The 22,519-nt window shown below is 36.3% G+C and overlaps 2 protein-coding genes and 1 long non-coding RNA gene across 4 annotated transcripts; 1 reads left to right on the forward strand and 2 right to left on the reverse strand.

Annotated features, from left to right (window-relative positions):
* Positions 1 to 1,570: 1,570 nt before the first annotated feature.
* On the reverse strand, positions 1,571 to 2,817 carry LOC138900751 (uncharacterized). Its single transcript, XR_011411996.1, has 2 exons — positions 2,679 to 2,817; positions 1,571 to 1,672 (listed from the first exon to the last, which is right to left on the reverse strand). It is a non-coding gene; the product is annotated as an uncharacterized lncRNA (long non-coding RNA).
* Positions 2,690 to 8,997, forward strand: LOC104115425 (cullin-1-like). The gene is made up of 18 exons (XM_018777406.3): positions 2,690 to 2,926; positions 3,322 to 3,507; positions 3,631 to 3,678; positions 3,795 to 3,998; positions 4,095 to 4,172; positions 4,668 to 4,757; positions 4,877 to 4,957; positions 5,054 to 5,113; positions 5,424 to 5,450; positions 5,534 to 5,620; positions 5,711 to 5,860; positions 5,954 to 6,009; positions 6,103 to 6,223; positions 6,309 to 6,470; positions 6,570 to 6,713; positions 6,799 to 7,017; positions 7,102 to 7,269; positions 8,610 to 8,997. The coding sequence occupies exons 1-18, from the start codon at positions 2,690 to 2,692 to the stop codon at positions 8,709 to 8,711; spliced, it is 2,220 nt and encodes a 739-aa protein (XP_018632922.1). The 3' UTR covers positions 8,712 to 8,997.
* Positions 8,998 to 9,626: 629 nt separating this feature from the next.
* On the reverse strand, positions 9,627 to 21,350 carry LOC104115426 (cysteine-tryptophan domain-containing zinc finger protein 3). 2 transcript variants are annotated; one of them, XM_009626055.4, is made up of 14 exons: positions 20,745 to 21,350; positions 18,600 to 18,672; positions 18,368 to 18,498; positions 17,738 to 18,130; positions 16,297 to 17,630; positions 15,610 to 16,073; positions 13,744 to 15,521; positions 13,460 to 13,614; positions 12,610 to 12,770; positions 11,630 to 11,790; positions 10,606 to 11,123; positions 10,324 to 10,491; positions 10,107 to 10,236; positions 9,627 to 10,017 (listed from the first exon to the last, which is right to left on the reverse strand). In XM_009626055.4, the coding sequence occupies exons 1-11, from the start codon at positions 20,883 to 20,885 to the stop codon at positions 10,929 to 10,931; spliced, it is 4,986 nt and encodes a 1,661-aa protein (XP_009624350.1). In that variant the 5' UTR covers positions 20,886 to 21,350; the 3' UTR covers positions 9,627 to 10,017; positions 10,107 to 10,236; positions 10,324 to 10,491; positions 10,606 to 10,928. The 2 variants fall into 2 exon arrangements, with proteins under 2 accessions (XP_009624350.1, XP_018632921.1); XM_018777405.3 differs by having other exon boundaries at positions 18,600 to 18,764; positions 20,745 to 20,872.
* Between the last annotated feature and the right edge of the window lie 1,169 nt (positions 21,351 to 22,519).

Below are 22,519 nucleotides of genomic sequence, written 5' to 3' on the forward strand. Positions count from 1 at the left end.
GATCTTTCTCTATTTGTTGTATTTGTCTTTGGTTGTTTTGTTTCCTTAACATGTCAAATCCTTGTTTTCTTCCGTGATGTATTATTTGCCTTGATTATGTGTAGTTAACTTTTGGTATACTTCTTACTTGTTTCATTTCCGTAGTCATCAATATTATATTGTTAAATCTTTCGTCTTGTTTCTTATTATTTTCAGTAGGGCCTTGACCTGACCTCGTCACTACCCTACCGAGGTTAGGCTTGGCACTTACTGGGTAACGTTATGGTGTACTCATGCTATGCTTTTGCACATTTTTTTGTGCAAATTCAGGTACCTTCTATCAGTCCCGGCACCAATGAGCTGAGTTCGCATTTGGAGACTTCAAGGTACACCTGCCCGCGTCCGCAGGCCTCGGAATCACCTTCTATCCATTTCTATATTTTTTCTTCTTTACTAGATACAATTGTATAGAAATGACTTTGATATTGGCATAGAGCTCATGACTTGTATTTTACCAGATTTTGGGTGAAATTGTATGTGTTGAGCAGCCCAGCTTATTTTATATAGTTGTGGAGCATTTAGAGTTTATTTGATTTTTCAGTTATTTTCTGCATGATTGTTAAGCTTACCTAGTCTTAGAGATTAGGTGCCGTCACGACATCCTACGGAGGGGAATTGGGATCGTGACAAAGTGCCATCACGATCCTTAAAGAGGGATTTTAGGTCGTGACAATACTATCATGGGGTATTATTGGGATAATGATACTAATCCTAAGATAGAATTTGGGATTATATTTATTCTATATTTGATTATGAATATTAGCTAATACTAGTAATGATGGAATTAATTATCCCATAAAGAAGGTGAGATATGAGATATCCTTGTCTGCCCTGCAGTTGAACCAAATGACCCCTTACAACATTATATGTTCTAGCCTGCTTTGTCCAGTATGACTGTTTGGTTGCAGAAATGGGAAGTGTGCTTTTTAATTTCTATAATATCATACAAAAATATATAATTCAGGGCTTTATTGTTTTTGGTGATCAGCAAACGATGTTGTTTGTTGTAATGTTTCTATTTGGTAATTACTACAGTAAAATCTTATAATTAAAAAATATTTGTTCTTTTCGCCAAATGCTTCAAATCTCCATTTTTTTTGTTTGTAAAAGGTGTTTTAGCATTCCAAAATCTTGGCCATACATATTAAAATTGTAATTATCACTTGTGAGTTTGTTTTAGCTTGGATATATAATGTTTTAAAATTCTTACATCAGCACCATAGTTTAACTTAGTAGAATAGTTTACTTTCATTTATTTTAAGTTAGTAATAAATGTTATTAAAGAGTGTTACGTGTAAACTGACATTCCTATATATGTACTCCAATTAATATACGTCTAAGAATAGTAATATACGATATGATTGCCCGGATACTCTAAACTTAAATAAAAAGGGCAAAAAAGAAGGAAATCTCCACATGGTTTCCAAGAGAAGGCAGGACTGTGAGAGTGGAATTTGGTTGAAATTCAACCGCCTCATTCTCAACCCATTTCCCCTATAAATAAACTTAGTGATTCTAAAGATTTGAGATATTTTCTCTTACTTATCGCATTGTATAATCTGTTGACAACGCAAGCGATTTATCAACACGAGGCGATTGTAATTCAGCTCGCTCCCGTGATCGATCCTTTTCTCTGGTAAGGGCCGAGGAGACTATGATTTAGCTTAGGTCTTGTTATCGTTTCTAGGGTTTACGATCGTGCTAAATTTCTTGAACATTGAATTGAATTGCCTGAAAAAATATATATTAAATTGGAATTACGCGATATGTGTCGATTTCCTTATTTACACGTCATTTACTACGTGCGGGCTTATGATTTAGGAGTTTTATTAATGCAAACTGAAACTGAAAGAAATATTTCTGTTTGAGAATGCTAGACTGCTGAAAACTTTTGCAAAAAAGTATTAAAAAAAGTGCCTGTGGTTCTAGGTCATTTTGTATATCCCAACCTGTATAAAGCTAATTACAAAAGTGTACATTGATGATGTTTTTCTTAAGGCTAATAGGTAGTCGGGAGTCTCTCTTTAATGTCTGTAGTATCAGTATTATTACCGTACTTTCTTATACTTAGATTTCTAGTACTACTGGTTATTTCTTTTGCTTCAGTTACCTTAATTTCTTTTCCATTAGTCCATTACTTTATTTCTCTTTGACAATGTTGTGACTATGCTTTTACTGAAGCCGAGCGATTATCGGAAACAACCTCTCTACCTTCACAAGGTAGGGTAAGGTTTGCGTGCACATTACGCTCCCCCGACTCCACTTGGGATTACAATGGGTTTGTTGTTGTTGATTATTAATTGGGAAGCTGTCGCCTGCAGTGTCGTAGTCGTAGTCAGGAATTTCTCAACGAGAGCACCACCACAATTTTTTTGGGATTGAGTTGTAGTAGTAGTTGTTGTTGTATAAGAAGTAATATTTAACCACCTACATAAGCAGTGTAATGTTCAACCGACCACCCTTCTGTCCACATAGCTATGCGCCTACGCTATCGATGATATTTGAATTGGTGTTGTTTTGTGTAATTGATTATGATTTGGTGTGAGATTGGATGTTTCCTTACTAATGCTTGTTATATGGTGTTGTGTTGTGATTATGTGTGGTTTTCAATGGCTCATATTCAGGTGGCAACAAAACACGTGCTTCTAAGATGGCAATGAGCCAGATGAAGATTATTGAATTGGAGGAAGGATGGGAGTTTATGCAGAAGGGAGTCACAAAGTTGAAGAAAATTTTAGAAGGACAGCAAGATTCTTTCAACTCTGAAGAGTACATGATGCTCTACACAACTATATATAACATGTGTACGCAGAAGCCCCCGCATGATTACTCACAACAGCTGTATGAGAAGTACAAGGAAGCTTTTGAAGAATACATCAATTCTACTGTAAGAAGCTTTAACCTTGTCTTTCATGATAATTGGGTATTGAAAAGTTATTAGCTGATGGTTACCTTTGTGATGGGGCAAACATATTTACTTTTCATGCAATTAGCAGGCTTTTTGGCGGAGTTGTACTTTTAATTAGGCAATAATGGATAGAACTTGAGTTTGGTCTGGACAATTTTGGTGTTCTTGTATTGGTATAACTGACACATATTGATAAGCCTCAATAGGTGGGTGTATGTTCATCTGGGGTGGCTGTTTTGAGAACATTAAGTTGATTAGACCCTGAAATCCTAGTTAACATTGCTTCATTTTAATTTGAAAATAGTGCACGTGTATTCTAGTTGCTTTGCTATTGCTATTCGATTTTGAAATTAGTATTTTGTATTCTTTATTAGGTTCTGCCTGCTTTAAGAGAGAGGCATGATGAGTTTATGTTGAGGGAGTTTGTGAAAAGATGGGCGAATCATAAACTTATGGTCAGGTGGCTCTCACGGTTCTTCTATTATCTTGACCGGTATTTTATTGCCCGAAGGTCGCTACCTGCACTTAACGAAGTTGGTCTGACGTGCTTCCGCGATCTGGTATGTTTCTCGCATCTCCTATTTAATTATTGGCAACATTATTGTTCTTGTTCTTTTGGGGGATGAGCTTTCTCCATATCTTTGTTGTGTGGGCAACTTATTTCTGTTTTTTGTTGACAATAGGTTTATCAGGAGTTGAACAGTAAAGCTAGAGATGCAGTTATTGTGTTGGCAAGTATCATATCCTTTTATTTTGTTTTTGGTTTCTTCCCCCTTCCATTTGACCCCATGTCTTACGATATTATTTGCTAGTTTTGAGGGTCTGACTAAGAGTCCTATTGAATTAGATTGATCAAGAACGTGAGGGTGAGCAGATTGACAGGGCCTTACTGAAGAACGTGCTTGATATATTTGTTGGAATTGGAATGGGGCAAATGGAGTATTACGAAAATGACTTTGAAGATGCAATGCTTAAAGATACCGCAGCTTATTATTCTCGGAAAGCTTCAAGTTGGATCGTGGAAGATTCTTGTCCAGATTATATGTTGAAGGTATAATTCATTTTTACAAATTTCTTGAGTTTATAAATGGTTTGGTTATTGTTTTAAGTTGCCAGAGTAAATTGTGAAAGTGCTTTGCTAACACAGGCGGAGGAGTGCTTGAAGAAAGAGAAGGATAGAGTGTCTCATTATCTCCATGTTAGTAGTGAGACAAAACTTTTGGAGGTCAGCCTTTGAATTTACTTAAATACTTGCACTTCTTATTTATGTCATTGCTTTAAAGTATCTGCCTCATATATACTTGACTTAGAATGCTGAAAATTCAGACTTACTTAGAATGCTGAAAATTCAGACTTAGAGCCCGTTTGGACATAATAAATTTTTCACTTTTTTTCGAATTCAGCGTTTGGTCATAAATTTTCCAATTTTCACTTGAAGATGCATTTTGGAATTTTTCGAAAATTTAAAAAACTCCAAAAAGCTGTTTTTCAAAATTTTCACTCAGATCACTCACAAAACTTCAAAAACAACCCAAAATTATATTCATGTCCAAACACAACTCTAATTTTCAAATACCATTTTCACTTTTTTTTGGAATTTTACAATTCTTATGTCCAAACGCCCACTTAGAATGCTGCTGAAAATTCAGATTTTCTACATGTTGAAAATCTTCCTTTTGTTGGAATTTTTTTCAATGCTGAGACCAAACTTATGCTGCAGAAAGTGCAAAATGAATTATTGGTTGTATATACCAATCAGTTACTTGAGAAGGAGCATTCTGGATGCCGAGCTTTGCTTAGAGATGATAAGGTATTGCTTCCTTGTTTTTCTTTTCACTATTAGTTTTCTGGTAGTTTCAATGTATTTTACATGTTATTTGATGCTTCTCTCTTTTGCCCTTACTTCTCCACTACCTTTTTTACTCTTAGGTAGAGGATTTATCTCGAATGTATAGGCTATTCCACAGAATTCCTAAGGGATTGGAGCCTGTTGCAAATATGTTTAAACAGGTATTTTTTCTATGCCAATTAACGACTGACAAAAGGAGGTATTTATTTAGTTTTGTAATTTTGCCTAAGCATCTGCTAACAGTACATATTTTACAGCATGTCACTTCTGAAGGCATGGTCTTGGTGCAACAGGCTGAAGATACGGCAAGTAACAAGGTGAATTGTGCATGTTCCTGTTTCATATTTTTATGAGTTTACACCTAAGAATGATGATTATCTGTAAATTGTAAGAGTCTAAAGTCCTTTTCAACTGTTAATAGGGGAAATACAGTTTGGGGGGATTGCATGAAACACCATTTAGAGAACAAAATTTTTTGAGTGGAGTTGAAAGCATTTGTAAAAATAAAGTACATATATATGAAGTTTCTCTGCAGCCTTGCTGTCCTACGGTTTCAAGAATTTTTTTGTTCCTGATAATAATTTATTAGCGTTTCCATTTGAGGTGCTGATGTGTGTTCTTGCACAGGCTGAAAGTTCGGGCTCAGGGGAGCAGGTAGAACCATATTCTCAGATTTTGATTTCACTTTTATGTATTGGTAAGTATCCACTTAATCGTGGACTCATCCCTTTTCTCAGGTCTTCGTTAGGAAGTTGATTGAGCTCCACGACAAGTATATGGCTTATGTTACAGAGTGTTTTACTAATAACTCTCTCTTTCATAAGGTATGTTCAGCTGGTAACAGTTGTCTGCGGATCTCTTTTACTTTGAATTATTTGTCAAAGTTTCTGGTGTCTAAAGTTTGACATATACAGGCTCTGAAGGAGGCATTTGAGGTCTTCTGTAACAAGATTGTGTCAGGTTGTTCAAGTGCAGAGCTCCTTGCTTCTTATTGTGATAATATTCTTAAAAAAGGCGGGAGTGAAAAGCTCAGTGATGACGCTATTGAGGAGACATTGGATAAGGTATAGCGTGAACTGTAAATCACTCTTCAGTTCCTGGAAAGTCCATCTTTCTGCAAATGATACCATAATAAATAATGGTTTCAATTTTTGTAGGTGGTCAAGCTTCTCGCGTACATCAGTGACAAAGACCTTTATGCGGAGTTCTACAGGTGGGGTAGACAGTCCAATTTCTTGATATAATAACCTTAGTTAGGTTGAATTTTCATTTACCTTTTGGAATGTCCATTGTCTTGGTGCAACAGGAAGAAGCTTTCTCGTCGATTGCTCTTTGATAAAAGTGCCAATGATGACCATGAAAGGCTTATCTTAACAAAGCTGAAGCAGCAGTGTGGTGGACAGTTTACATCTAAGATGGAGGGAATGGTGAGGAACACAATATCCTTTCATAGTTTATCCTTTCCCCATTCAAATATCTTATTAAAGCTTGTGGTTGGGAACTTTTGAACAGGTAACAGACTTGACATTGGCTAGGGAAAATCAGAACCACTTTCAGGAATATCTCAGCAACAACCCTGCAGCAAGTCCTGGAATCGATTTAACTGTCACAGTTCTTACAACTGGATTCTGGCCTAGTTATAAATCTTCTGATTTGAGTCTCCCAGTGGAAATGGTGAGAGCTGCTTTTCTTGCTAATTTGAAAATTCACGCTGATTTGAGGTTTTCTTCTGAATTAATGAATGGCGTACCTTTGTTTTGCCATTTGCCTCAGGTAAAAAGTGTGGAAGTCTTCAAGGAATTCTATCAGACGAAAACAAAACACAGGAAATTGACATGGATTTATTCATTGGGTACATGTAACATAAACGGGAAGTTTGCGCCTAAAACCATCGAACTGATTGTGGGAACTTATCAGGTGACTACCCTTTCTAATGATTCCATTGCAATATCCCTGTTGGTTACAATACAGTTTTTTGGATTTATGATTGCCTCTTTTTCAGGCTGCTGCTCTGTTACTGTTTAATGCTTCAGATAGATTGAGTTACTCAGAAATCAAGAGTCAATTAAATTTGGCGGATGATGACTTGGTCAGATTGCTTCATTCCCTTTCATGTGCCAAGTATAAAATTCTGACCAAGGAGCCTAGCAATAGAACTGTCTCACCATCTGATCATTTTGAGTTCAACTCCAAGTTCACTGACAGGATGAGAAGGATTAGGGTATAGATACTGTTTAGAACTTTGTACTTTTCAATGATGCTTCTTTCATAAACGCATTAATGGCATGAAATTTGTACCGTCCAGGTCCCATTGCCTCCTGCGGATGAAAGGAAAAAGGTGGTTGAGGATGTGGACAAAGATAGACGTTATGCAATTGATGCCTGTATCGTGCGCATTATGAAGAGTCGGAAGGTTCTTCCTCATCAACAGCTAGTGTTGGAGTGTGTTGAGCAGTTGAGCCGAATGTTTAAGGTATGCACCACTTCTTTCAACCATTTGAATTTTCTAGAATGAAACAAATCACTTTGCAAGGTCTATATGATTTGCATGCCCCAATAGTAACCATGGCGTTCAATTGATACTGGAGGGGACTAAATATGTCACTGCAGCAGACCCTTTGTTTTCCAGCTTGCCAATAAACAAATTGAAGGGTATCATCTTCTAGGAACGTAGCGACAGATAGGATCACACTATCACCTCATTACTTTAACAGCTTTTCTTTCAGGATCAGAGTCTTTGGGGATCATGGTGTTGAAAGTATTCTTAAGAATTTAAGATGGGTATCACCATTTAATTTCTCTTATATTTTGGTGTAGGTTCTCTTTTTTTTGGTATACAGCTTGTAAACGGGGTTCTCACAAACTGTTTATAAAATTATTTGCCTTATAGAAAAAAGAATTTAAATATGTGGGATAGTGTTGGTAAAATACTTTAAAGGGCTACCTTAAATTTTTTAAATATCTGGAATACCGTTGGTAAATTAGTAGGAGGATCTCCCTTAGTTTTAGGTTTGTGATGCATGTCTTGTTTGACTTAAGTGAAATTGTTGGTTTCTTTCCCAACGAATTTTACTTGACAGAATGATAGAATTACCAATTTTACATTTACCCTCCACTCACAAATTGTTCCCCATTTTTTATTTCTTCGACATTATTATAGCACTGTGAAACAAAGAATTTTTAGTTGAAATATCTTTCATTAATTTCAAATCCTTTAAATATGTTATCCAGTGACAATTATCCACTTCCGATTTAGTTCTGTAAATGGGTCAAATGACAGCCGCTTGTATAGATGGTTCTTTTTCTTCTTTCCCATCTTCTCCTATTCTTTTCATTTCTTCTAAACCAGTGAAACAACACGAGAGATGAAACGAGGAGGCAGACCTCCCTTTTGTCTGTAGTTTCTTTTTGGAATAGATATCTGGCATTTCATACTCTCTTAATCGGGAAAGTTATTTTGGTCATAGAAGAAGTGGCAACTTTTAAGTGAGAATAAGTTTGGAATAATGAATTTAGTCTAGTTCATGAACTTGAGGATTCATAGTCTTGAAAAGCTAGAGTTTTCCATACAAAATCAAAACTACGAGAGATGAACATGGGTCGAATATGGTTGCACCGTGTGCTTACAATGTTATGATCTTGTGTGCCATCCAACCCAAGAATCTCACATTCTTATTATTTATGGGCTCTATTTCCTTTGCAAGTGTCTACTGCATCTTAAACTTAGCTTTATCCTGAAGACTAGTTAGGGCTGTTGTTATAGAAACTGAGAATTTTTTACTAATATGTAATAAATTTTGCATATTTGTGTAGCCTGATTTCAAAGCAATCAAAAAGCGAATTGAAGATCTTATCACTCGGGATTACTTGGAAAGAGACAAAGAGAACCCGAACTTGTTTAAGTACTTGGCCTGAAGCAATGCTGTGGTGCCTGGCTGAGCTTCTATTGTTCTTTCACATTGGATTAAGTACAGCTGGTTTTCCATGTAATAGGAGTATAGTAGGAGACAAATTTTTTGACCTTGCTTATAAGTAGGCAACTGTGCAGTATAGAACAAAATCTTATTTGAATTTCAAATTATATGTTCACTAGCTACAGCAATTGAACCCGAGTATCTCTTTTTAACCATTTTTACCTTGACATTGTTGTACACATGTTGTTTCTATAGTTACTCGATTAGCTCAGGCACTTGGTGAATCATTTCAAAGCTGTTATCAATTATGTTTTGTCTTTAAATACCTTCTCTGATCATATATACCTCACCGAAGAAATTAGGCTTAAGGTGACTAACTATGTCTAACATCCATTTGTCGACTTCATTTGTGAACCCTGTTTAACTTTTATTTGTTTCATTTCTAAACCCTATCAATCATGTGTTGTCCTTAGGTAGCTTTTCTGATCATATGTACTTCATCGAAGAAATAAGATTGTGAGGCGACTAACTACTTCTAACTTCCATTCAATGACGTACTCTGTTTAGCTTTCATTTAGTTTCATTTCTAAACCCTGTTAAGTAGAGAGGGATGTGTTTCACTGCTTGCTCAGAAAGGGCTACAAGGCCAATCAAAAACATTAATCATTGCTAATAAACGAGTCAGTCGCACCAGTATGATCTTCTATAAGTCATTCTTTTGAGAGCACTCTTTAATTTCAAAGACACTTTTCTAGCATAGGAAAACCTATAATCAAATACAGAACAGCAGTCAAATAGTCCAAACAGTAGCAATTTTGAAATGACCAGCCAATAATTTGGATCCTGAAACAATCGACAAGGAATTGAAGTTAACTGTGAGTTATGAGTTTAATGAATGTAGAATGTTTGTATCAAATTTTCGGGAAAAATAATGTGTTATATCTTTTACACATTGAGACCACCCATGATTTATTAAAGCAGAACTTTATGCTGTTAAACAATGTCTTGTATAACAGCTAGTAACAGAAAAATTTACAGGAAAAGACCCATAAAATCAGAGTCTAAGTTCCTATGCATTGACAGTGTAAAACTTATTTACACAGTCAAATTACTTATAACGTATATACAAGTACATCTTAAGATAAAAACATTATTTGGTAACTTGGTAAAAATGGTAAAATTTACCTACTCACTACTATAGCTACTCAATGGTCAAGGTCAAAGTACACTGATGGTGGAAAGTTTATTAACACTGTTAGTAAGTATAACAAAGCCAAGTTGCTGCAGTCACGGCAGTTCTCAACGACCTGTAAACATCAAACCCAATGAGTGAGACAGAGAAGCAGGGTATATATAGATAGCAATGGCAAAAAAAAGAAAAGCATTAGATTCTTACGTGGGCTTTTTTCCTTCGAAATAAATTTCCCTAAGACAATTAACAAAGGCAGTGGAGTATTAACCTACTAAGATGGATGCAACAACTGCATATCTCATCTTGTGAGTGTCCCTATTAGCAGAAAGCTAACCTGCAAAAGAAAATTCCAATTTTTATAGACGGGAATAATCTTTTTTTCGTTCTGTACATAATAAAAATTAATGATTCTTCAACATACGGGTAGAAAGTGTATATAGCCGAGTCTCCTCAATGTCAACAACTCATCAATCAACTCGAACCATATATACTGGTCACATTATTCTTTTGTGCTGTCGTGGAAGAGTATTCTCAGAAATTTTCCCTTCTATACGTTGAAACTAACAAGCCATCTCGGTTGCAGACGTATCTGTAGGTGGAATCAAGGAAAAAAAAGTGATAGAGATGAGCTATTGACTCACAAGAACACTAAATAAACTACTTGAGATATGGAAAAAATGCAATACTCATGACCATTTTTTACCTTCATTCTCGGAGAGGCAAGTCAGCTGGATCAGTAACAACGAGCCATTTTCGATGCTATGAATTTATGACAGCAACACCAAGCTCCTTATTTCAATCAGATCGTGACCGTGTCTGTATTGGGAACATCTTACCATTTGCAGTATGTAGCTATGTACAGATTTACAAGGGCATTGGGAGTGGAGTTCTTAACTTGATAGGTATTATAGCATTCCTCGACCAAGAGATCCTTTTTCTGACTTCTCCTCAATTGACAGCAAACAGAGGAACAGGTTCAGGAGTCTGTCCCATAGAATCACATGGTTTCAGGCATAAGCTAAAATTTCACCGGCTGATAGCTTCCATGGCAACCCGGACTAGGCGCAATAAGCCGTCAACATCCTGGAAGTTGAAATCAAGGGCCTTCTTTACAGATAATGCAGGCTCTTTACACTGTGTATCGCTGAGTCCAGGATAAGCAGCTGCAAAAGCAACACGTGACTTCCTGGAGGCGTCCATTGCTAAGGTAACTTCCTGTGCCTGTAAATCAATCAAAACCAAGATACTGGAAAAAGGAACATGGCCAGATCAAAGTAAATTTCCAGAACATGACTTTTCAAGTAAATGGATACATGGAAAAGGCTTAGACTTATGCACAGATAAACATTTTTGTGATTATGCCCTTTACCCAAACAACCTGGTGAATGACAACTAAGAAAAATAGAAAATCAGGTTCAACGCCAGTTCTGTTGGCAAAATTGCAGATAGAGTATGGTAATATGCCCTGCTTGAGGCAATTGTTCAGGAGAATAACGAGTTAGACAACACCGAAATAGTTCTTTAATTTATCTGGTCCGATGCTTCTTATGTTCGATTAATGATATCATCCACTAAATTAAATTAGACGAACAGAGTTAGACAATATTAAATAGTTCTTTACTTTATATGGTCTGATGCTTCTCTCCGTTGAAAATATGTTTGATTAATGATCTCATCCACTCAAGTAGACTAACTCATTAATGGAGCTGAAATTTACTGATACTTACAAAGTTAAGTAGCCTCGTGAAGCTAGCACGGTTTCTCGCTGAGACAACATGAGTTCCAGCAACTTGGGGAGAAGCAACACCTTTCGTCAAGGCAGCCTTGTCTACCGTTGTTGGATTGTTCAAATTGTCAACATCCGAGGCAGAAGAGGAAGGGGACTCACCTATGATAATAAGGAACCCAATAAGTATAACCATTAAAAAGAAGTCCAATCCGCTAAGAAGAAAGTCCAAGACACTTCATCAGTACTAATAAGATATACCTGTTTTGCTTAAAGTAAAAGAAAGAAAAACCTTTTTTTAAAACTTATTAAACTTCTATTCCTGATAAAAGAAGAGTTAATGACTAATACTAAAATTTCAAGGAATCAATTTCAGTCCAACTATCAAAACTTACTAATACCTAATAATGGATAATTCTTGAATAAAATCCATTGAAGCTTTGATCATCAGAGATAAATGTTATTTATGTGAATTGTTATTGATGATTTACGAATAATTTAATCATTCTACAATGTTCTGCCAACTTAATCATCCCACATTTTCATCGTTTCCATCAACACACCAATTTGTTCTCGGCATAAACGAAGATAAAATGGAATAACCTTTTAATAGACATACTTCTATTTTGGCTAAAGCCAGTACATTGGCAAACTTCATAATCAATTATTTTTCAGTCTACCCAGAATGTTATACAGAACTTTCTAGCGGTATTGACTCGTCAATTTCATAATATCTTCAACATTTCATAGATACAGCAAAGCATAAGCCTGTGAGTACACAGAAAATGGTTTTTGTGTAGTACAAACTAAATATTGTGAACATTATCTTAATGAATATCCAGCAAAACCATGCCCCTTTAGTAGCATCAAAGGTTAAACCAGAAGTCTAAAGAAGCGTGCTGGTCAAATTGGCACAATCTGAAATAAAATTGTATCATGATGTAGGATGTTTATTTTCAGGTGAATCTCTAGTAAAATTACCCGGAGGAAAAATTTGCAGGGCTGTTTGTAGTTCATTCCTATATCTGTTTGCATTGAAATGTGAGGAATAAATTACTCGCATGTACGCGACCTCCAAGCATTTATAGGCTAGTGCGACAGCAGCCATGTCTTTCAATTTCTCATATTCATGGGCAACAAACCTATAAAAATAACAAGAATAAATCCCAGAATTAGCATTACTTGGTATTAGGAACTTCTGAGGTACTTCAAGATCTCATTGGCATTATAAACTGATCTCTACAATATAAATGACTCTTAGGATTATACATTATGAGAATAGAAATAAGAAGTTTGAAAAGTGCATCCGATGAAAGAAGTTTTTCTTATATACCACAAAGCAGTATTATGTAATCCCAAGTGTTTTTTTCTGTGATCAGGTAAGATTTTTATTAATTAAAAAAGGTACCAAGAAAGCTGTTGGCACAAAACAATCCCCAGATATTAACAAAACATTTTCTAATTTGCAGTGCTTTTAACAAACTCCAGATCCTTAATCAATCCCGAATGCTAAAAAAGGAAAACATAGTATTGGGTAGGGTCCCCATAAAGTTCTTGATAATGAATGAAGAATGTAAAAGAACAGCAAGTCGAATTTAAGCTTCATTCTACAAGCAAGGGTTCTTGTTTCTTAAGCAAGTCATTCCTGAGAACCTTTATACTCTCCTTTACTGTATCTGTTAGTGAGCATATTGTCCTGACTAGTTCATCAAGAAACAGCTTAGATATCTCAGATCCTGCACTTCCGCGTGGTAAAAAAGTAACATCTACTCACGAATTTGTGCAATCAGGGTCACAATGAATGAATAGATGCAAAGACTAGACAACTCACTCGCACAGTTTTGCAGTGCTGCTATAAATTTGCCTTGACTGGTTCATTTCACTGTGCTTGGCGCTGTCGTTGCATGATTCTAGCAAGGATGCTCCATGGAGAAACTTTAGGGTTGCTTGAAAATAGAGACTTGTACTTTCACTTGACCCAGAATTCTGCAACAAGATGTCAAGTTATGCCAACAAAAATGAGTAAATAAATAAACAAATGAGAGCAAATGATAAAGCTTATCAACTAGTTAAAGGCCCTTCTTTTCTTTGGATTTGAAGGAAAATTATGTAAACCTTGAGGCGATCTGCCAGGTGTTTGAGGTTCGTGGCTTCTTTTATAGCATTTGCAGCAGCTTGACTTGTAGAATCCTTCCGAATAGGGCTGCGAGCATCCGGATCCCGGACCTTATGTGCAGGCGGAGTAGAGTGTCGCATACTACTAGGTATTCCAGGGTGGCTTTCAGATTTTTTACCCTGTCTTGAAGTATTCAACATCTCCCCTTCAAAAGTATCCACTGCCAATGAATTAGCCGCACCTTCCTTTTTGAATGCAGGAACTGGTTGCGAAAATGGAACTGTCTCATTTTGACCTCTTGTTGAAGGAGATGCTAAGTGTGCCTTTCCTCTCTCAAAAACTTCAGTTCGCTCAGTTTTGTCAGAAGCAAGTTTCCTGAACGATTTTCCATCATCTCGATCAATTAGAGCGGCCTGTCTTTTATCCAGGCTGGATATAACATCTAACTTAACTTCTGCACCATCATGATCACCAAACTTCGATTGAAGATCTCCTTTGAGATTCTCATTCAACAATTTCCCAGCAGGATCTTTCTTAGAACCTTGTTGTAATCCATCAGAACCAGCACCAGCTTTATCCTCAAACTTGTTTCTTCCGGATGTCAATTTCCCCTCATCTAATTTTCGATCTGAAGATTCATTTGAGACATCAGGATCCTTAGACCTACGTTTGCCAGAATCAGATCTGACAGTACGATTCTTTTCTTTACGCTGAGACAACGAAACCATCTCATCCTTTGAGGTAGACCCATTATTATGAAACTGACTACTCTTCCTTCTTTCATTATCTAGGCCTTGGTCTGAGTTCTCTGTCCTTACAACAGTGTCCCGACGAGTAGCAAAATCAGAACCTGTGATCTTTGCTTTAATCGTAGGATCTGATACATCAAGCACATCTTTCTCCTGGTAAGCAAGTTCAGAGGACTCCAGACCATGATGCTTGCCATTGGAAGCTTCGTCTTTCTTTATCATTCCAGAACGATTGCTGCCCCTATCATTTTCACCAAAAGAAGACCTTCTTGGTGTAGAACGGGCATTCTTGCGATCGTCTTTTCTCTTGGGGTTCCTTTTAGTTGATGAAAACTTATCCGTGTTTGTAATTCTCAAAGGAGATGAAGATACTGATTCTACTGGTGAACCCTTCAGTTCTTGAAGACTAGCTCTGTTCTTATGTGAACCAGAAACTTTAGAAGAGCTTGAAGTTGCTGCAACAGAAGGCTGCAAAGCAGACAAATTCCTTTTTGAAGAATCTGCAGCATCTGCACTACGCTGAGATAGAGTGCTATCTAGATCTTGTCCGACTCGCTCTTCCTTCTTACTACCTTTTCCATCAGTTCCTCCACTAGCTCTGCTTCTGCTGGAGTCTTTCCCCCCAGACCTGGAGATCCTTGCTTTCTTTTCTTTCCTGCAGTCGTTATCACATGTCTCTTCCACAATATCTCGGGGAGTTTGTGCCTCAGAATTCTGGTGTTCGCTCCGTTTTCTCTTCTTAAGGGAGTCTTTACTATCACATTTATGGACTGAACCATCCAGAGTATGGTTTTCTGGATTTTTTGCTGAAGACAAGTTTTTCATTGAATCCGCCTTTGAGTTCTTGTATTTATATTTATCCCTGACCTTTTCTGATCCACTGTTTGACAAACCAGTGCTTGAGCTCTGTCCTGGTTTTTCCCCAATGCGGTCATCATCATAATGTACATCATCTCTCTTGAACTTTTTAGCTGTCGAACCATCCAAATCCGTCTCGCTAATGTTCCTCATCTTCGAACTTTTGATCCCTGCAAAACAAAAGTCATACAGAATAAAGAGAAGTTCCAGAAATTCAAGGTCATCAAGTTCAAAATATGACTGCTTCGGACAAAATACCCCCATTAGAATGGTTCTCAAGTGATGTTCTCTTCTCTTTTTGTTTATGTCTCTGCTTCTCCATGATTGAGCTATTTGGCAAACCCACCAGTTCATGCCCATTTTCATCATCAGGAGAATTGGTAGTACCATTCGAGCTTCTACTATTTGGGGTCCCCTGATGGCTTCTTTTGACACAATTTGAAGACAGTGAACCTTCTTTGGTTGCACTTGACACGCCTTTTGATCCATAGATTTTCTTCCCACCAGCATCAACAGCTTGCAAACCTACTTTTTGGTGGTCTTGGCTGGCATGCAAAGTATCAATAGAAGTTAGCCCCGAGAGTGCCCCACCAAGATACTCAAGCTGACTATGTTGTTTGTCAGAAGCAGGGGCAGTAGCACCACTCATCGGCACCTGGTAAAGGGCTCTTAGAGCCTTCGTTGTTTCCTCTTCACTGATACCACAACGGTTCATTCCGGGCCTAGAACATGAAGAAATTACTTAATGTTCAAACCTTCTTAAATATCAGAAATTTTATTCTCTTGTAACAATTAAGTATAAATATGATAATCTTTCGACCTAACATCTATGGCTGCATGTCTTTGCCTTAAAAAAATGAGTTCTTCTGAATAGAAAAGAATTTATTTATAACAAGACAGATAATCATGATAAAAGGACCAAAGCAAGGTTGAGAAAAAACTTACAGCCAGGTTTGCATTCTACAAACCCACTTCTTTGGGAGACTGTCAGGATTTGTGCCAAGTGGCAGTAGACGCCAAATCTGACACTTGTCACAACATACCCAATCTTCTTTAACTAAAGGAGCCACTGCTCCTGGAGGTGCAGCAGGATTGGATCCACAAACATTGTGAGGAGCCTCATTTGAAGCCAACCTAGGATGCTCAGTGGAAGCAAGCGGCTTCTCAGTTTTCCTACCATTAACACTTTCCTTCATTGAGCTATTACGTTCAAGTCTCTTCTTACTGATTGCATCAGAACCCTTGAGCATTTCCTTTGAATGAATTTTCTCCAAACCAGTTTCAGCATCTTCTAGTTCGAGTTCTACATCACCGAAGAATTCTTTGTATTTATCCCTGGCCAGGTTCTTTTTCATGTCCTCTGAATCACTTTTGGATACGAGGATGTTGCTAGAAGAGGTTTTCTTACCCTTAGATGCTATGGAAGAATCAGCAACTAAACCATCTTTTACTACCTCTGTGCTTTGGGCATTATGACATCGTGTTCCTTTGGATTTCATTGCGTCTCCAGATGTGAACAGTTCCTTTTCAGGAGCCAGTTTCATTACATCCTCATTTTTGGAGGAGCTTTTCTGACGAGATGACTGTTTGAGGGGACTAACCACATCTGCATTTGGTGCATTCCTGTCTTTAGTCTGCCCAGCAATGGATGAATCGTCAGCTTCTTCCTCTTCATTGTTGTCTTCTTTCTTCATGTTTCCTGAACTGTGATTATTACAATTTGTCCCTTTAATTTCCATACTTCTCCTAGATGAGGAAACCTTTCCACCAGACACTTCAACAAAATTTGTGTCTATTGCAGCGACAGGCAGCAAAGATTTCTTGGATGCCCGCTCAAAGGATGCTTCTGTTGTTTTACCCTTACTGGCTGACCTTGAACTGTCAACTGTCTTCTCTGCATCTTTTGGAGGATCCAGAAAATTAGGGTATGGATTAGATAAAAGAGGGAGTTTCAAAGCATTCGAAACAAGTTCTTCACATGCAAGAGCATCAGTATCGATCGCCTTCTTTGATAATAAGGCACTACCATTTTGATTATCATTGCCTTTGCCCTTTGCCAAGGCATCTTTGTCATAAATTTTCAATTTCCTTGCTTCTGAAGCTTCTCCATTTGCATGATGAGTACTGTTTGCTAATACCGAAGAAGTTTCAAGGCTTGCCTTTTTCTTCCCTTCATATCCACATTGTCCCCAAAGCTTTTCTTTTTCAGTCAAGCTAATTAACTCAGTTGAGAGGGGGGATAACAATAAGATATCATGCATTGGATGCGCGGTCATAATCTGCACCAATGGGTTGATTAAGAAAATTGCAGAAGCCAAGGTTAGCTTAAACCAAAAAGAAGAAAAACAAAGCAAGCTAAATGCTTGTGGGAAGGGGAAAGATTCACCTGCAGTATACTAGTAGGGGATTCATCTGGGGAAACCTGTAAGTCATGGGATACCCCTTCACTCTCCACAGGGCTACCATCCAGCGATGATGATGGAGAATCATCAAGCCCAAGCCCACTGTAGATTTCTGCATTCTTTTGGGTCGACAAATTGTTGGTGCCAACTTTGATACGCACCTTAAGCGTTTTCAGGTCAGATGCATTTCTTGGCTTTTTCACTTTTTTAATTTTCGAATTGGAGTCTTCCAACCGAGTAGGTGGTACGGCAGAATTTCTTTCCCCGTTAAATGGTGGAGCCCTAGGTGCAGGTCCTGTTGCTGAACGGGCAGAAGATGCTACAGGCCTTCCAGAGAGAGAAGTGCATGATGATCCTAATGAGGTATGGCGACCACCCTGTAAAATTAAAAAATGCATATTGATTGGTAAAAGTAGAATATCTTTTTTTTTTTTTTGGTAATTATGAGTTTTATTCATAGTTTCATACCAAGTAATCTGTACAAAATCATAGTCTAGTCAACACAGCTAGCTATCCAATCAAAAGTAGAATATCAACATGAAAACATATTACCTCTCCGTTGCTGTAAACTTTCATATAAGAAAACCATAAAGATTCATTCAAAGGTTGTGTACCTCAGGGAGCGGATTGTTTGGTGATATTTGTCTGTTAAAGTTGTTGGGTTCTGGTGGAGTCCTTGGATGAGACGAAGAGGGAGAACGCTGATAAGTAGGTAAAAATGAACCATACCCGCCAAATCTTGACCCTGTTAACACATGCAAATCAACAATCATCAGCTCATGGCATAAGCCTCGTCACGGCAAACTTGTGCTTCTGGGAATACCCTTTTTTTCCAATATTACATACCCAGATTCTCAGCTGAAACTCCACCTTCAAAATCCTTTTGAAAATGTCCCAAAACATTGTGGAGTTTCTCATCCTTGACAGAGTAAGAGAATAGATACATGAGAAACTAGAAGAGTGTTGCCATCAGAGGTGCACAATGCAATTATAAACACTAGTACACAACACCTGCCAGAAAACGTCTACCAGCTCACTAACTAGCCCCTAAACCAACTCTAGATAGAGAAGTTTCTTAATAAAGATAGACAAGTTATAAAGCAAAAAATAGAATAAGCAAATGCTGGTTCTCTCCAACATCACAATATACTTGGACAAACACTCAATGCATTCTTTGCTAAAAATGATGATAAATCACATCAACGGAGTACTTCCAAGAATAGTTTCCAACTAGAGAAAAATTGTAACACTATTTTATATCAGTGTTGGAGTGAAATTAATCACTTTTCTCCACACGTATAGAATTACAAACTTAATCCTTTCACGTTCTTCTGTAGCTTTCTTTTTCTTTCTGATAAGGTTAATATATATTGATGAAAAGTCAGCGAAAAGCGTTGCATGTGCACACCCGAAGAGAATTACATGTTCTGGAAGGAAAAAAGGAAGTCAAGCATGACATCAGCATCCAAAACATTTTCCATTGCCATGTTTCACCAAAAACTAAGCAAAGATATACACTTGTATTTTGAACTTAAGTACATTATCTTTCCTGTTCTAAGAAATTCTAGCATTTCTTTCTTTCCAAATGACCCAAAAAACAGCCGCAGGAATGGTGTTCCGTATGGTAAGAAATGATTTAGTGATGGCTTTCCTTTGCCAAGCACATGGAAATCCGAGGAAGACCTTGGCATACACCATTTGATATTCATCAGAAATCAGATATTATATCACCGTAGGGATAAGTTGAGATTTAAGGAACTTCCAGTTTTAGAGAACCTCTTTGCCTAATAGAGAATATGTTTAGTATATCAATCAAATTGGGCTTGAATAGAACGGAAATGTGATAGATAAATCATATAGCCGATCCCAACTAGTTTGGGTTTGAGGCATAGTCGATCAAGACATGCTGATGTAGCTGCCACAACTAGCTGTTTTCAGCTTTCACAGAATAAGACAGTGACCATATTGAAGCATCCAAGTATACTAACAATTTAGAAAGCGGGAGAATCAGGAGCAGCCAAGCAGCTCCAACACAAAGCCACTAAAGCCCTTGCTTTAGGCCCAAAATATTTTTGTCCCAAAACTTACTACTACATTATATATAACATATACTAATGTATATGTTTTATAATGATTACTCCCCCAATTTATATGGTGTGTTGGACTGAACACGGAGTTCAAGAAAGAAAGAAAGAATTTTGACGCACACCAAAAGCACCCTTAGAACTTGTGGTCTTAACCATGTCATGGCATTTATATGACCATAAGAGCATGTCACTGAAGATAAAATAGGAAGCTTTACGTTGAACTTTCCAAATATAGAAAGGTGTTACTCTTCCTAGAAGAAATTAAAATGAAAACTATGTCATATAAAATGGAACAGCAGAAATGCTTATTGTTAACGACGAGTAGATTCTTTTCAACCATCTTCTGCCTAACAATGTTCCAAATTTTATTCCACTTGGCTTTGGTTGAGAAAATATTTATTTGGGATTGAGGCGTAGTTGTAGTTGTAGTTGGATTTGGTTGAGGTAATGTTCATTTTCTATTTTTTGAGAATGGGATTTAGTTGAGGTAATTAAGGTAAATTTCTTTCTCTCAGAGTAATTAATATAAGCTAATTACTTTTCGGCTTCCGCATTTCCTCTTAGATTTTTTTTGCTCTTTTATGTTTAAGGTTTAATAACACTCCTTTTCCATTTCCTCATCAAGTTTTTTCTTAGACATGAGGTCACTTATTAAGTTTTGGCTTTAGGTCGACAATTGTATTGAGCAGCCCCAGCGGGAGATAGACAAAAGTATGTAGATTGATCATAGATTGAGCTACAAACTAACAAACTACAAAAAGTCAATACACAAAATGAACCAAATTACAATTGAATACCGTATGAACAAGAATCTTCTAAAACTAAAATGTTTTGATCTCAATTATAACTCCAAAAGTATGATGAAAACTAAGGCAAAAAAAAAAAAAAAAAAAAAAAAACTCACAAGGTAAGATAGAGAAACATCAGGGTCAATGGTTGAATCAATGTTGTAACAGCAAGCCTCTCCTTCTTCTAGCTCAGTTTCCTCCATTCCACCATCAAACCCTAATCCTATCCTTCCATCTCTACTCCCAACAGAAATCATTCAAATTAATGAATACACTCCACAAAATTCCAAGATTTTTCACTTTTCAGACCCCCTTTTGCCTCTAACTTGAGCTACAACACACAAAAATTTTGACCCATTTCATTAAAGTTCAAAACCTTTCAGCTCAACTAAATCAAGATCGCATGAAAAAATGCAAAATTTTACCAACCCCAGCTGACTTTTATTTAATAAATAGAAAATTAATTAAAATCCAACAAGAAAAAAAAATTAAATCGAAGGAAAAAAGAAAAACTGATATGGATTTAAAAAGCTAAGTCAGATGATTATGAAAACTGTTTTGTAAAGCTTGGATCGCCTTACTACGATCTTTGTATTAGCTCAAAACTATGAGCAGAAAGAGAGAGAGAATGAAGAAAGAGAAAGACTCTGGTTTTGGTGTATTACCAGCCGCGTTTATTTTCCTTTTTTTGTTTTTCTTTTTTTTTTTCCTTTTTTATTTTCAAGAGTTAAAAGTAACGGAGTAATAATATATACACTTGACAGATAGAAGCACACCGGTGACCTAACAGCTAGACACATACAACTCCATTTTGTTTTCTTCTAAAATATAGTAAACTAATAGTAATACATAATTTACTAATAGTCCAATATATAGTTTTTCCATTTTTAGGAGCTCGCAATTTAATTTTAATCCTGTTATAGTTTTTCCATTTTTACTTTAAGTATGTTGCAATTATAAGTGAAGTTATAAATATTTGAGAAAATGATTATATTATCCAAATGATACTATTGCTATACTGGACATCAATAATAAGATAAGATTTTGTTATTCGTAACTTCAAGTATAATCTATTGTAACTCGAATCTGATTTTAGAAATATACGAGTAGGGAGATTATATTTTTCGTAAAGTTTGAAGTTTAACTTTAATATATTCGTATTGCCACCTGACTATACAATTTTGGTTAGTGCAAGTACACTTATTAGAGCATACATTAAACACGAAGTAAAGTAATTACTTGATAAAACCGATTTTAGAAAATAAATGCCATTGTTTTAGTTAATATTTAATTAGATGAAGCTTTCTTGTCTTTCAATAATATAATTTTTAAATTTATTTTATGTATAATGTATTATAATTCAAAAATTGGTTTAGAAACCTTGAATAATCTTAGCTAACATGAATAATGAGACTTTATATTCCAAAATTTAGGTTAATATCTTCAAGCTAGTATATTTTGGTGTTGATAGTTATTAAGTAGTACATACTAGAGTATGTAATAATTGCAAAGTAAAGTTATTACTTGATAAAACAATGTTACTATAAATGATATTGTTTTACTTAATACTTATACTCAGATAAACATTTTTTTTTTGTCTTTTTTGTTTTTTTATAATTGTAAGATACCTACCAAATCACTATCTCGATTACTATACCTAATGATGAGATGAGAGTTTTTTTTTCAGTAACATTGAAATTTTTAGCTTAATATCTTCACGCTAGTACTCGTGAAAATAATGCAGGAGTGGAGCTAAAAGGGTACATATCGGTTCAATTGAACATAATACGGTAATAGACTTAATTTAAATTTTTTTTTAATAACAAATTTATTAAATATATACAAAATTTAAATTCATATAATCACTTGATATGGCTATCCAAGACTCTAA

This window comes from Nicotiana tomentosiformis, chromosome 1 (assembly GCF_000390325.3).
Source record: "Nicotiana tomentosiformis chromosome 1, ASM39032v3, whole genome shotgun sequence".
In the NCBI taxonomy this organism is placed as follows: domain Eukaryota; kingdom Viridiplantae; phylum Streptophyta; class Magnoliopsida; order Solanales; family Solanaceae; genus Nicotiana; species Nicotiana tomentosiformis.